At 47.2% G+C, this 16,164-nt stretch overlaps 1 protein-coding gene across 6 annotated transcripts in view; it reads right to left on the bottom strand.

The window, feature by feature from the left end:
* SLC7A1 (solute carrier family 7 member 1) overlaps positions 1-16,164 on the bottom strand; it is a 79,249-nt gene that overhangs the window by 18,047 nt on the left and 45,038 nt on the right. For 4 of the 6 annotated variants that reach the window (XM_059378285.1, XM_059378280.1, XM_059378283.1 and 1 more), the window contains 3 exons: positions 7,736-8,119; positions 4,596-4,754; positions 2,390-2,564 (listed from right to left, as the gene is read on the bottom strand). In XM_059378285.1, coding sequence (XP_059234268.1) covers positions 2,390-2,564; positions 4,596-4,754; positions 7,736-8,105 — 704 coding nt within the window. In that variant the 5' untranslated portion in view covers positions 8,106-8,119. Of the gene's footprint in view, positions 1-2,389; positions 2,565-4,595; positions 4,755-7,735; positions 8,123-16,164 lie in introns of all 6 variants that reach the window. The other 2 variants (XM_059378286.1, XM_059378281.1) reach the window with 1 other exon arrangement.

Consider the following 16,164-nt stretch of genomic DNA (forward strand, 5'->3'; position numbering starts at 1 on the left):
GGCTGTCGGGTCATATTCCCAGTCCAGGCCAAGCCACAGACAGACTCCAGGTTCACAGGGGCGTCCACAGCCAAGTCATGGAGACCAGATCACAAAATCACAACCCGGTGGGGTGAGAACGGCCACCAACTGTGGCTGAAGCTCTCCAAGCTGCATGGTTTGGCTGGGAAATGCCCTATTATTTCAGAGAGACAAGCAATTTCATGAAAGACTACGTAGCCATGCTCAGAAATACAAATCTATGGCTGCAAATAAAGGGGAAGAAAGAAGTTTCTAGGTTTTGACAAAATCAAAGAGCAAACTGTGCCCCAGACTGGCAGCCTTCTACCTCAGGGCAGTGCTCTGGGGGCTGGGGGCAGCACAGTCCTTTGTCACCGGGACCCAGAGTGTGAGGACTACCCAAGACAGGAAAGACTATCAGCAGGCACAAACAAGCTCTTCATGAAAACAATAATATTCAATCTCCATCGACCACCAGGAAAAAGACACGCCATCTAGATTTAATTCGTGACCTGTGAACCATCACCAGCAAGAGAGTCGTCCCAAGTTTTCAAAATCTACTGTTACTCCCAAGCTTAGTTTGAACTGGCTTTATTCTACCCTGAGATACTGAGCACCAATAAATCTGGCATACATAGGATTCAGGAAAGCTTAGGAATGCTACATTAAAAACCCTCATTTCTCAGCAGGGCCCAGCTGGCTCAGTGAGTAGAGCATGTGACCCTTGATCTTAGGGTCGGGAGTTCTAGTCCCACTTGGACATAGAACTTACTTTTAAAAAGAAAATTTAAAGGGGCACCTGGGTGGCTCAGTGGGTTAAGCCTCTGCCTTCAGCTCAGGTCATGATCTCAGGGTCCTGGGATCAAGGCCTGCATCAGGGCCTCTTGCTTAGCGGGGAGCCTGCTTTCCCCTTTCTCTCTGCCTGCCTCTTTGCCTACTTGTGACCTTTCTCTCTCCCTGTCAAATAAATAAATAAAATCTTTAAAAAAATTTTTTTTAAATCCTCATTTCTCTGTAGTCATTTAGTCTCCAAAAGGAAGACTCTTTTTTATTTGAATAGTTAACCATATAATATGTCATACATTCAACAGTTTCCTGCTTGTGTTCTAGTAGTGAACTCATCACACATCAATGCCTGTCCAGTGACCAGATCACTGTAAGATACATCTGGGCCTGAACCAGAGACCAAGTTCACGTGTGACCACTCAGATCCCCAGTGTGGGACGACCTCATTTCTCAGTCTCCCTTGCAGCTAGATGTGGCCACCCACTGGATTCTCACCAGCAGAATGTTGGCAGAAGGGACATACGTGTGTCTTCCGGATCTGCCCTCCAAAGCATGGGCACAGTCTCTCTCATACCCTCTTTCCCTCGAGGAGAGCCCAGCTCTGACCACACAGAGGAGGACCCCATCCTAGGGTGGGATGGAGCAACCTGTTGGATCCCTGCAAGCCTGTGTGCAGCCTCGTGGGTCAGTCAACCTGGGCCACTCATGTCAGGGGCTGAGACATCATTTTAAAGACACTGCATTTTAGGAAGCTCTCCTTACCAGAGCTGTGTAACCCTTGGTTGTAATTACAACAGAACCGTAGACAAAAATCTCACTCCCCATTCTCTATCCTAGGACCATAAGATTCCCCTGAAAAAAATCTGACCTAAAAAGATCCAAAAGATACATCCTAATTTGCTTGGCTTTTATTTTCTAGATAGTTGGAGCTTGTCGATGAGGCTTCCCTGAGGGTCCTAAAAAAGCACAGGTCTAAGAGCTGGCCTGTCACCTGCCCCTCATCCTGGTTATTTTGAGTCAGAGAATATAAGGGTGTTGGGGTTTTCAGGGCTGACACACCCCAAGTTGAGGGTGGGAGAAAGACTATTATAATCACATTTTCATAAATCAGTAATTCTGAAAGCCTCTGATAAAAGCCTGTGATAAAAGTCCTCCAGGTTTCTTCTTCTGTCTATGTTATTAATAGGAAGGAATCATAATCAAGGGATAGCACCATGGCTTTGCCGAGAAAAGCTTTTCTGAAACCAAATTCAGAGGTTGGTCAAGAAACAGAATTTGAGGAATAGATTACTTAGGGAGTCTGACAACGATCTTCAACTATGTACAATTTCAGAATTAGAATGAAGATTTTGTTTTCCTGAATATCTTCCTTTATCAGACAATACACTGTCGAGTTCAGGGAAATGAAACTTGACAAAATTTCAAACCAAAGAAACGCCCTCGGCTATTTTACTACACACAAAAAAAATAATTCAAATTCAAATTACTTTTTTAAAAAAGGCATGTAGTGTTCTGGCCAATTACATGCCCCCAACGTGCGTGTCTGTTTAAGTACCAAGTACGAATCAATGTCACATATTGAGAGGAAGGAGAAACAACTCACTTGCTCAAGCAGCGATGACTGGATGTGTTCTGGAAATCCTCCTCTGTGAGCTGCCAGTTTTTAATCGATCCTTTCACAAATCCTGACACCATTATGAAGCCCAAGACCAGAACATTGACACAAGTGAATATTTTGTTGACCATGGCCGACTCTTTCACACCGAGAGTTAAAAGTCCTGAAAAAGCGCATAAACAAGAAAATTTTGCCTGATGGTGTGAACTCTGTGCCTGAGGAGTCCTTCCTGGGACAGGGACAGGGATGGGACGAGAGGGTGAGTTAAGAAGAATCCAAGCGACACCAAACCTCCCAAGATTTCGGTGAGCTTCTGGGAATGGGGCTGAATTAATCATCTTTCTAGAGGCAGGGATCAAACTAACCAAAGTCCACACAGTGGTTCCCAAAGCCATCAAAGTTGGTCTCGCAGGCCCCCTCTGGAGCTAAGGGTGCCACCCGGCAGGCACCCAAGGACTGCAGCGATAGGGAACACCATAGCCCACCCTCCTGGAGCACAACCCCCTCCCAGGGATGAAGAGAAGGCCCTCTCCCGGCATCCTCTCCACTCACTGACATAACTTCCTGGGACTCCCCTGAGGGCACAGTGGGATTTTTTTTTTTCTCCAAGGAGGAGACATCTGGCTGAGTGAGTTTGCTGGTAGAATGGAAGATTATTCAGATTCACCGTGCAACATTAGCAGTATGAGCAATGGCAGCTTTCTGTGATTGCGGCACCACAAACCATAAGGTTCGTCATCAGATTCAGTGCATGTAAAACGACGTCTAAGCTAGACAAGTTACGGATGGATCATAAACTCACATTAAAAAAAGTAAAAAGACCCAAGTGATAAAAACACATGGAAACCACATGACAACACTGTTTCGGAGACTTAGGCCACATCATCACCTGTGGGTACACACACCATTTGGGGACTGCTGTGGCTAAACTCCTGGCTGGGGAAGAAAAGAGACATGGAAAGGTGTCCAAGTGACAGGTGACCACCACTTATGACTTGAGACTGCTGCCCTGCCATGCGCACCTTTTATAAACTTAAAATAAAAAAATGCATTTCACAATAGAAGATTTGATTCTGAAATGAAGGTGCTAGAAGGGAAGTGAGCAATTAATCACAGGGAACACCTCCTCGTGCTGTGCTCTATTTCTCTCTGGCGTCCCTCCCTCTCGTGTTTATGAAAATCTCCCAGTGCAAACTTAATTTCTGATACACGTTCCTGCCAGCTGGACCAGAAATACTGCTGAGACTGTCCTATGCAAGATGATTTCAATTACATGGTGCGTAAAATAAGGCATGTTGTTTTTAGAACCCATCCAAGATCTTCTAGTCTCAAAGGGGGATTTATCTGCATTCAGCTTAATGCTTATACAGTTAAGTGCCACATGGAAAAAAAACTCCCATCCTCGAGGCCGGGACACGGATAAGCATCACTAAGAGGAAGCTGCCTTCAGTCATCTTCAAGCACTATCTGTAATTTTAAAATTCTGTACCCGTGACTCTGCCATTAAATTTTTTTTTAAAGATTTTACTCATTTATTTGACACAGAGAGAGAAAGAGAGAGAGAGAGAGCGAGTGTACAAGCAGAGGAGCACAGGCAGACACAGAGGGAGATGCAGGTTCCTTGCCAAATAGGGAGCCCGATGCGGCACTCAATCCCAGGACCCTGGGATCATAAGCTGAGCAAAAGGCAGACGCTCAACCAGCTGAGCCACCCCAATGTCCCGTGAAACATTTCTTTAATGGGCATTTTGTTGGCTGTTAGGTGTAAAACCATCCAAGACTTCTCGAGCATCCAAGGCGCATACTGGTGCCCAGCCCGACCTCTTCCCCTCTCTGTTCCCCGAGGAAGAATGCCACTTCCCTTTACAAATGCTTTCCACGAAGTCAGGGAAATTCCTGGGTCACTTAAACAATAAAGCCCACCATACTAACAAAATCCCACTCTACAAATAGCTATACAAATACCTGAGATTTTTTTTGAATTAAATGACAAGCAGCTTTGACAGCTAGTCAATGGGTCCACCCTGTGTGTACAAGAAGCGGCTAAGACCAACAAGATGCCTGCATTCGTCACAGAAAGAAACAAGAGGAGGGGAAAGGAAGATGAGGAACAGTTAGAAAGGGGCCTCATGGGAGCCTGCCCTGCACTTCAGGCCCCTTACCCCAACCGAGGTGTCCCACTGCGTGGCTTTACCTGTTAAGATAAGAATGATGATCACAGCAAATATGTCTGGGTTTTCGGCCAGCACTCCAGGGGCATTCAGAGCCATGTACGTCCGCGAGAACTCCCCGATGGGTTTGCCAATCAGCTCGTCAAACGTCGCACTCCAGGCTCTCGCTACACTTGAAGTACCTGTCATGAAACAGATGCACCAGAGGAAATTGATGGAAAACAATGAACAGCATTTGTCATCAGGCTCCACTTCACAGCTACCATGCCAGGGGTCATGGATGATGCGCTGGGACCCAGTGGCGGCAGGCAGACCCCGGTCTGTGCTAGCTCAGAAGTGAGGCTCAGTTAGTGCCTGCAGCAAAGTGATGGGGCTGGGGAAGCCTCACAGGCCCGGAGAGAAACACACTTCCCACCACAACCCAGTATGTTCACGGTACTGTGTTTCCAATATACAACTGAATAATCAACAGTTTGCAGAACAGTGCTATTTACCCTTAGCACCTGAGGGGCACGCTGGTGGTATTTTTCAACTCTACTTATTTTATTTCATTATTAAAAGAAATACTGGTGGCAAACCATGAAGCTGATTTCGTGATCTACTTAGGGACTATGGTGGGCAGCCTGAGACATCTAGCTCTGGAAGCTTCTCTTCTAAGACCCTCCCGACAGCAGAGCTGAGGGTCCCCACCCACCAGGGAATGCTGTTCTCCCAGTAAAAATGGAACAAGGAGATCCACATGTGCTGACCATCCCCCTCAGCAACAGTCACCTGCTCACCCCGGAGCTGGCGCCGGCCCCCTCTGCTGCTCTGTGCCCAAACCTGGGCTCCCACTACCTGCCCACAGGTCCCCAAGTGTCTGACCACAGCCACAGCCCAGCCTTCCTCCTCTCCATCCCACAGTCCCCACCCTGAGGATCACAAACGGACACAGCACCCCAAATGCCAACAGCTGTTGACTGCATGCTCTTTCAACCTGAATCAAATCACTGCTTTTCAAGGAAACGTCACTACAGTTCCAATATTCACATATAGCACTTTCCTTTCCTTTCAAAAGGGAACTCGCCGGTGACTGTGGTCTGGATCACCCATAGAATATGGCTGGGGGACGAGATTCAATGTTGCTAGTGGGTCTCCTATTGAGTGTGTGTCTGACAACTCAAAAATTTAACCATGTGTCTTCATCCTTAGCATCCAGGCTGTTACGAGTTCTGCTCATCGCCAGCCCAAGGGAAAAAAATGGTCTTCCCCTCTCCCCAACAGAGGCCAGCCCACAGCTGATCAGGCTCCGAAACCTACTGTGAGGGGTGAGAGGGGCTACCCGGCCTTCCTTCTTGGCCTCCTTCACTCCCCATCTTTGAAACATAGCTTTCAAAAAACCCACGTTTGCTGAGAAAAACTACCCTTCCCAAAAGCTGAGGCCGAGAATGACCCACAGTAGCACATGCATGAGTCAGTTTCACATAAGCAAACAGCACGCTGGCAAAGAGTCTTTCCTTTGTTGGTATAGAAGCAGAGGGCGATTCCTGCTCAGGTTTTGTTTTATGCCCAGGTAAATCCGAAGGGAACATAACAACCCATTTAAAACAGCTACATTCCCACTCAGACACTTGAGCTTGCAGGAGCATTTGTGATTATAAATTTTAGTGCTGTACTGAAAAAAAAAATTATGAATTGTATTTTCAAACTTAGAAGCATAAGCTATGCTGGCTGTCATTAGGTACCACGAGTTCCAGAAAAGAGAGGGAAGGTGCTGCTCAGAGAGCGTGGCAGGAGCCCTCCGCCAGCCGGCCTGGGCAAGCGGCAGCAGGTGCCCCACACAGCCCCTGGGCCCCGCATCCCCTCAGGCAGCACATAGACCCTTACGCCATTCCCAGTGTAGGGAACACAGGAGCCTACTGGGATCCACTTACCACGTCTTATTGTGTTTTGAAAATATTACAAAAAGTTTGCTGAAATAGAAATGGAATGTTTAGAGCCTATTTATACTTCTACTTGTAGGAATTGGCCATTCATATCCTTTGCTTATTCTTACATTCAGGTGTTTGTCTCTTTTAAGTCTCGTTTAAGTCTTTTAAGATGTGTTCAACCTTGGTTGTAACCAAAATACAAACAACATCAAAAGAAACAATAGCTTTTCACCTACCATACTAAGAAGACTTTGTATTTTGAGTGTTTTTGTTTGTTGGTTGTTTTTAATGCTGGTGCTCAGGGTCAGTGAGTATGTGAGGAAGACAGCCTGTGGCCGTCTGGAGGATTGCAGGCAACATGGGCCTTAAAAGACGCGGGCCCACTGACCTACACATTTTGCTTCTTAGACTATTTTAAAGGAAAAAAATCATGGCCGTGCCGGAAGACATTAAATGACATTAAACTATTTATAACAATAATTACACAACTGGAAACAATCTAAGTACTCTAGGAGAACACCTAAAAAATTATGCTACATACATAAAACTACGTAATGATATGCAATCATTTGGAATATTACTATGGAAAAACCATTAATAGATGAGAAATGTTTATTATATGTTGTTTTATAAATAAAGAGACATACTGGACAAAAAAAAATTTAAGTTGACAGAAATATTAATAGATCCCTAAACTCTTCTGAATAGAGATTGTCTTCTCCTTCCATGGTGTTCCTAACATCCAGCATAATGCCTGGCACAGAGGAGGAGCTCAAGAAATAGCTGCTGAAAGAAGGAGTAAATGGATAACCATTAATTTCTCTGGGTTGTCAGATTCGGCAATGTCTACTTTCTGTGTTGCGTTTTTCTGTATTTCCTAAATTTTCCTTTATCAGTGATATGTTTACTCTAGTCATCAGTAATCAAAAATACTGAAAGGGACTACACTCCTTTTAAGCAGTAAGGACATCCCACTGAACCTCCATTTCTTGTGTTCACAGGACTGACCTTCTTGCTGGCCTGGCTCATCTCCACTAGGTCCGATGCACATACCAGAAGGAGGAGCGATACCCCCGAGGCAGGCCCCCCTAACAAAGGGGAAAGGAAGCATGTACCACAGTTAAGGGAGGAGGGCAGTCGTAGAGAGGAGCTAGTCTCGGTCCACTCAGGGAGCAGAGGAGAGCATGGCTGTGGTCTGGAGGTGAGAACAGCAGAGAGGGAAGGGGGCAGGCTCCAGGCCTCCTAGGACCTACCGATGATGTAGGAGAGGATTAAGTTCCAACCAGTGATGAAGGCCCAGAGCTCCCCAACGGTGACGTAGCTGTAGAGGTAGGCTGAGCCTGTCTTGGGGACCCGAGCGCCAAACTCGCCATAGCAGAGGCCGGCCAGCACTGAGGCCAGCGCTGCGATCAGGAAGGAGATGACAATGGAGGGGCCCGCATCCTCACGGGCCACAGCTCCGGCCAGGACATACACACCGGCACCCAGCGTGCTGCCCACCCCCAGGGCCACCAGGTCGAAAGTGTTCAAGCAGCGGGACAGCCGGCTCTCCTCCCGGCTGCAGTCCACCACCTTCCTCCGCAGCATCTGATGCCCGATGTTGAGCAGAACTTTGCACCCCATCGTGTTGTTCAATTCTGCTAGAGAAAAAGAATGTAAGCGTTTATTATTGCCTTTTACCCAATGCATTAACCTCCTCCTATTGCAACACAGACAGCCACCATGTCCTCTATCATCACTGACGGCTAAAATATTTTACATCTCAGAATTCCACAACTGGTCATCAGAACATCCACCTATGACTTCTACCCCTCTCAGGCCTAACCAGCATGGACAGAAATGCCCAGGAGGCCAGTTCCTCCAGCGGCCTTGACTTTGAGGTCTCTGAACTTCCACATTTACTGCAGCTCTTAAGGGAGAGCCGTCTATAGGCAGAAATTGCACAGTATGAAAAACACAAATTAATGGCATAATTCTTGTCCTCAATAATCTCGCAATTCCCCTGGAAAAGCAAGATGTTATTCCAAATATGAGGTTATGGAAGACAACCCCAACCATATTTTAATTATTAAAACCCAGATGCCTTGAATAGCAATGGCAATGCTATTTTTTTTTTAAAGATTTTATTTATTTATTTGACAGTAGATGGAGAGGCAGGCAGAGAGAGAGAGAGAGGGAAGCAGGCTCCTTGCTGAGCAGAGAGCCCGATGCGGGACTCGATTCCAGGACCCTGAGATCATGACCTGAGCCGAAGGCAGCGGCTTAAACCACTGAGCCACCCAGGCGCCCCGGCAATGCTATTTTAGACCTTCCTTGGATCCCCTGAGAGCAAGAACCAGGTTAATACAGGTCCAGAACAGAAAAAATGCTGAATTATTGTAAGTTAGGAGTAACTGTTACTCCTCCAAGGAAGCCCTTTTCTTCTGGACTAAAATGTTAGGAGAATGTGCTAGAGGATCCACTTCTGAGCAGGAATCACAAGAGGGCACACATTCACCAACAGCTGCTGTCAGCCAACCCGTGTCACCCGGAACAAGCCGAGCGCAGGTCCCAGGATGAGTGCAGACCACGGACCGCACCCTGTGCCAACATACCACTCCCCGTCCGCTAACACACAGGCCAATCCTGCCTGGGCAGCTCGTCCCAAAGGGGCCAGGATGCCAGCGCCCACCCTCACAGACATGGAACAGAGCTCCCTAGCCTCAAGTAGCCTGCACACGTGACTTATTTCCACAGAGGCCAGTCTGAAAAGGGCAGAAAAGAGTGGAGAAACCTAACTAGGTTTCTACCTACACTGCCTAGACCAGGGGGCCACGATCAACCACGACAAACATTTGATTATGGGATGTGCCAAGAAGGGCACTTGACCTCTGTGATCTTCCTCCCCAAACCATCCAATCAGGAGAAAAATACCAGACAAACGGCAGATGGAGGACATCCTATAAAACACCTAACCAGTGCTCTTCAAAACCCTCAGGGCCATAGGAACAAGGGAAGTCCGAGAAACTGTCACAAGCAAGAGGTGCCTGGGGAGACATGACCACTGAATGTCATGTGGGGTCCTGCATGGGGTCCTGGAACAGAAAAAGGATCTCGGGGAAAATTACGGAAATCTAAATAAAGTAGGGTTATTAGTTAGATCGGGGCACACGCTAATGTAGGGTGCTAGCAATGGAGGAAGCTGGTGCGAAGAGCATGGGAACTCTGTACTGGCGCCACAATTTTTCTATAAATCTAAAACTGTGCTGAACTAAAGAGTTTATTTAAAAAAAAAAAAAAAACAGCTTGTGCAGAGAGAAGCTATCTAGCTACTGAGGTGGAAAAAAACATCATTGCTTTTTCATCTTGATCATCCATATATGGGTACTGACCTCACCTTGCTACAATCAAGACACCAGAAAACACAGTAATCTAACCGGCGACTGACAGATCTAGCAAAGTCCATACCTAACCACCCACAAGCCGACTGCCCGCCCACACCTTGTAGCCTCAGCCACCGGGCACAGAGTGGTCTGGCAACCCCCCACCCCCACCCCCAGCCCCTGGCCATGGCGCTCCATGTGGTCACACAGGAATGGGAACCGGCCTCTCTCTACTTCATCTGACTGGCCAAGAGAAGACCAAAAAAAAAAAAAAAAAAGCTTCTTCAAGACCCAGAAGTTTTCAGCTAGGAATAACAGTCATATGTTCTGATCTCATTATAAAGAGGAGGAAAAATAACTCTGAGAGTCGAGGGTCAAACCAGGTCATGGAGCTCGGAAGGCACTGGGCCCCAAGTGCTCATCGAGGGCCCTGGCATTCCAGGTGGGAAGGAAATGATATCACTGTGCTGGAAGGTGGGGAGGAAGTGAGGAAAGACGACATTATTTGTGGAGCGTAGTGCAGCAGGAAGACCCCAGACAGGAGGGTGTGACAGGAGCAGAAAAGGGCAGGCGTTGTGAGCAAGGGAAGAACAAGCACAGAGCCCAGCAGACCACATGCTGGCCTGCTTCCGAGGCTATGAGGTGAGGCTACGAGGGATACCTGGGGCAAGCAGGTTTCCCAGAGAGTCAAGACCTGCTGGGGCCCCAGGGCCTGGGGAAGGACCAGCACTGGTGAGAGAGCCCAGGGTGTAATTCCTCCTAGAACTGCCTTTTCTTTTCTCCCTTTCTTCCTTAGGGGATTAACTGGATTTATTCAAGTCAGATTGTAAATCCTAACAAAACTCTCAGGAAACAATGGCTTGAATAATGAGTTAAAGAGGCCACATTTCAATACAACCCTTGGCAGAAGAGGCTGCACTAGGGGATGTGCAAAATCCCTGTAAAATCATTCCTGGACATCCTTTTTGGCAGGGAGGGGAGTGTTGTAGGTAGACAGGAATCTCATAGGGAAGAGAAGCGGATTGGGGGAAGCTCCTTATGACGCACACCGGTTTTGACCTGACTGGTAAATGCCACTGACCTTTAGAGAGTGCCTACTGCCCCTCCTAGAAGTCCTCTGCCTAAAGTAAGTGCACCCCACCCCCCAAACAATAAAAGCCAGTGCAAGGCAAGGACAGGGCAATTAAACAGCATCCTCTTTCCTGGGCTTTCACAGAGTGAGCGGGGGCCCAGGCGGTTAGGTGGGATGAGCCATCTGCCATCCTCTAAAAGATAAGACCCATTCTGTCTTGGGCTCTGGAAGGGCTGGTCCATAATTTATACACCTTTCTCCAAAGTCCGTTGTTGTCTGGAGCAGAAGCAAAAGCTACTGGAGCCCAGACATATGCGGGGGACACACTTCTGAGCTTCCTCAGAACAGAAGGCAAAGAAGAGTGCCATGATCGTGCCAGGCCAAAACGAGCCCCCAGGACGTGCAGAGCTGTGGGGGCAGGGGGAGCACAAATGCCCATGAACCACCAGCAACAGGTGGGCACGCGCCTATCAGCCAGAAACCTGCTCAAGGAACTCACTTCCTAATGCTGGGGGTGCAGTACCCTCTTCGACTTAAGGGGGCAGTTTACTGGATTGCATAACTAGATACAGATACTGGTTTTCAAGCGTAAGTGGAAAGGGAAGTCTTTGTTGAGTACAAAATGTGACTAGACAGGCGCAATTCAATTCCCCTAAATGGGCACACAGCATCTCTCTTCTCTAGGGACAGTTCTGGGCCCCTTCCTTGCCCCCTGCAGCCCAGGGGAACTGCTCTGTGAACACGGCGTGGGGAGCACAGAATGGACTTGTGACAGGAGACTTCCCACTATTTTTACCTTGGTTACTTTTCTTTTTGTTTTTTTCTTATTTAGTTTTTACTACTGCCGTGCAGTTGGCATACAAGTGATGCTCGTGTCTTGGTTACTGCTGAAGTACTACCTGCCATCGGGGGTAAGGGCAAGCTCAGTTCCCTTGGAAGACGCTGGAAAAACAATGCAGCCAAATGCCACTGGGAGGACCGGAGTGGATGGCCCAGGGAAGGCACGGGTCTCCAAGTAGCAGGGTAGCTGAAAATGAGATAATTGCCATGTCCTGGGTTCAAGTTTAAGGAATATCCTTTCCATCTCCCTAGAAGTAGCATAAAACTATATTCTCTGAGTGGCATCAACTGTCAGGATTTTGTACACATTATGCCACTATTTCTATTCATGCTGAAACCCCACAGGTGGTCATTCAACCAACAGGGAGACGAAAGAACACCCATCTGCATAAACCTAATCTAATCGTTCAAATTCCCACAATGGTGGGTTGTTATGAACTTCTTGCTGCTGGGGTTTATGCAGAAAGTTGCCACAGAGGTTTTGAAAGTGTTATCTGAAGATTAGGTCATCCTTTCTTGTGGGGAGGAATCTGTACAATGATCAACAGCTACACTAAATCCCACCACATCTCACCAATCTCACTCCATTTTGATGCCCTAAGCTCAACACAGCCAGGATTTATGGAAATGCATAAACCCATGGTCCCACCCCAGGAAGCTGAGTGTCAGGGTGGGAAGAGGTAAGCACACACGACAGCTCCAGAAGCTGGGCCCATCGGGTGATGGAACTCCAAAGGAGAAGGTCTCACTGTCCATCTCAAAGGCCACTTCAGGCCTCCCCCCTTGCCATCTGAAAGTAGCGTGTTGTTATGGAACCCTTCATGAGTGAAACGGTGTAAAGCAAAGAAACAACCATTAATTACATGGAAAACTTGTTGAGCGTTCCCAGACCCCCAAAAAATCACCTCCATTAGTCTTTTCTGACACTTTAGGACACATCTTGCTAATGGATACACCAAGAAAATTGAGATAGAGCAGAGCTACTCACAGATACAGTTCAGAGCTCTGGCGCTGCAAAACAAATGCTGAATGCCATTTTTGCTTTTTGACTTTATTTTGTAAACGCGAAAATCTTCCGATTTCCTTCGGTTAATAAAAAACAAGTAGTACTTGTAATAGCAGAGTGTCATAATGCAAATCTTTAAAAAGTATGGGACACCTGTCCTTTCCTGAGGAAAAGACGCGTGATTTCATTAGGCAAGGACAGAGGCGTACGGTCCGTAAGTCCACCTGTGCATTTCCTTGCTTCCATCGGAAGCCTCAGTAATAAAGATGCTTTATGCTTTTCTATCACAGGCCACAGATAACGTGGCTTCTCACTGGCATGGGCAGGCACAAGATCCAATGTGATCACATGCCCTCACAGCACCCACCCGTCGTCCAAATCTCGGTGACTTTAACACTCTGGCCATATCAGAAAAAGCCCCAGGAGCCCAGCCGTCCATGGCTTGCCTCCTTCTACTGATTCCACAGGGCTAAATGCAGAAAGCTGCCGGAAGCTTCTGATGTCCCATCAGCAGCAGTGTGGACAGCCCGACACGTGGCCATAAGCCCTGAGTCTGTCTGCACAGTGGAGCAGAGCTGCTGGACGGAGGGAAGCAGGAGGAGGCAGCAAAGTAGAGGTGTTGCCCCTCGGTCTTGACTTCCAAGCCACAGGGGGACAGGCCAGGAGGCGGCCATGAGGACCCACCTCGGGTGCACACCCACCAGGGCAGCACAGCTTCCCGGCACAGGTCAGGAAGTCAGCCAGGGAAAAGGAAAGTACTCAAGAGAGCTTCCAAAGCAGAAATGGCAAAGAGCAAGGCAAACAGGAATGCAGACACTGACCATGAGAGGGCCCTCAGCCAGGCAAGGAACACAAAGGCGCAGGGAACCAGGCTCCGTGGTAGCTTTGAGTGGTGCCACAGTCCCATGAGCTCACGAAGCACATAGACCCAAGCAGATCATGCACCCAAGGGGCTGAGAGTGGACAGTGCCATACTAACCAAAGAACTAGAACAAGATCTGTCATGGGCAAATCTGTTGCCGAAATGGTATGCAGGCAGACAAGCGTTTTCAACAGCTTTAATGTTCTGGGAAAATATCAAGTAAAAAAGCCCATTTTATTATCCCAGTGAGCACGTAGGTGAGGGGGAGGGGTGTGTAAAGGACCAAAACACTGAGATAATCTTTTAGATTACAGGTTGTTTTCTTCGTTTCTGTATTTGTCATAATGCCTGTGATGAGATGTGTTAACTTTCTAAAGCAGAAAACAAATAGCACTAGTTAATAACAACTAACATTTTGGAACATCAGCCAAATGAAAGATCCCTTAGATAAATTATTTCATTTAATCTTCACACCACTTTATCTATCTGGCAATACTCTGCATTCCAGAAATAAGGAAACCCAGCATTACCAGAACACAGTCATTCACAACCTTGGGTGTGCAAGAGAATCACATGGTAAGATTTTTTTAAATGAATGATGCCCAGCCCACCATAGACCAAGTCATTCCTTTGACTTTCTCTCTTGCCGAAGAGCATGTAGCCAGTGAACAATGGAATCAGGGTTCAAGCCCAAGTCTTTCTGCCCCAAAGACTTGCCCCATCCTCTGAAGCAGGATCTGCAGGTTTGAAGAACAGGCACGGAGGGTGTGGAGAGCTGGTACAGGAGAGAAGCAGGGGCAGGAAGCGGGGCTGACCGGCGGAGGGAAAGGTCTCTGTGTGTCCCACCACGAGAGTGGCGCCTAAGCGCTCCTCCATCCCCTAGCACACAGGATACACAGAGCAGTGTTCACAGGACCACATCCTACAGAGCACCCAGAGCAGACACTCGGTGTTAGGAAGCAGATAGGAAACCGACCGTCATCTTAGGTAATCACTGCCATTACTCTCCAACAACTCAGGAGGGTCTCTCTATCTAATGGTCTGAGCTACTAAAGAGTATGTTTCTGTTTCTCCAAACAAACAAAAATGTAAAAAGTTGTCAGTTGGGTTCAAATCCAACCTATGCAACATAGTCTTGTCTACGAAGCCTTGAAACAATTCCCATTTTCCTCACAAGAAAGTGTCTCGGGGTGTGCTCTATCCCCATCTCCTGTCTCACCTTGAGCGACAGCTTCCCCGCTCCACTCCATAGTGGGACAGCTTGAGTACCTGTCACACCCTCAGCCTAGGCTTTTGTAATTCATTATCTTTAAGTCAGTGTTTGGGGTTCTCAGTTTCCAAATCTATCTTTTTTAACGATTTTTTTAAAGGTTTTATTTATTTATTTGGCAGAGAGAGAGTGCACAAGTGGGCAGAGAGGAAGGCAGAGAGGGAGAGGAAAGCAGGCTTCCTGCTGAGCTGAGAACCCGATGTGGGTTCAATCCCAGGATGCTGAGATTATGACCTGAAGGCAGAGGCTTAACCCACTGAGCCACCCAGGTGCCCCTCAGTTTCCAGATCTAAAGATGAGACAGCACTGTTGTCCCATTGTTGCAGGTACACATGAGGGTCAAATGAGACATCGCATTAAAGAGCTCACTGAAAAACAAAATCCATTATTCTTCCAATGCAAAGAGCTGCTATTATTGCCACACCAGTCGGCATTCTGGTGTGCCATTCCTCATTCTCATTTCTTTCTTCAAAACATCAATTTGCAAACTGTCAGCTGTCTCTGCTTCCCGGTAGCAGAAGGCAGGTAATCCCCATCAGTGAAGGGTTCCCGCCGTCAGGGCTGTCTTTAAGCGAGGCTTTGACACAGATACTTGCCCAACTTAGCTATAGTCAAATCTTTTCAATATTATCTAGTCAAATTGAAGAATGATATAAAAAACAAGAAGCCAGGGGAAGAACTACGAAGCACATTTTCACAAAAACCAGATACCCAGATACAATCTAGAAATGCTCCTTTTCAAGCCAACAGGATGTGATTAGACAGTAGTTATGTCTCTGGATGGCATTTCCATCACTAGGGAAGGCTGTCCTTTATCAGGACAGAGGCCCTGGCCCCGTGTACAGAAATGCATTACGACAAAAACACGCATTCCATCAGGAGCTCAGAGCTCCTCTAATACATGCCTTTAATCATGCCTACTTTTGCTGTATGTGACAAAAACGTTCTGTATCTGGAATCTGAAGCCAAGTGAGCTACAAACTCTGTGAGCATCTCTAGTACAATGCTGATTAACCAGAACTGAACAGGAGCCTGGTCCTGCAGAGTGGGGGATTTAATTAAGTCAGCTTTACATGAACTGTTAAGCACTTCACTTGGGCCTTAAAAGCTGTTATATGTTTGTCTCTCAAGTAGAAAAGCAATGCTTAAATAAAGTTCCCCTAATATCAGAATTCAAACTTACTAACTCAACATTGCTTCTTTAATTCTCTAGGCCTCCAAGGTATCCTGAAAGAGTTTTCTGTAGCTCCTTCCAGAACTGTCCTCTTAC

Source organism: Mustela nigripes, chromosome 15 (assembly GCF_022355385.1).
Source record: "Mustela nigripes isolate SB6536 chromosome 15, MUSNIG.SB6536, whole genome shotgun sequence".
NCBI classification, from domain to species: domain Eukaryota; kingdom Metazoa; phylum Chordata; class Mammalia; order Carnivora; family Mustelidae; genus Mustela; species Mustela nigripes.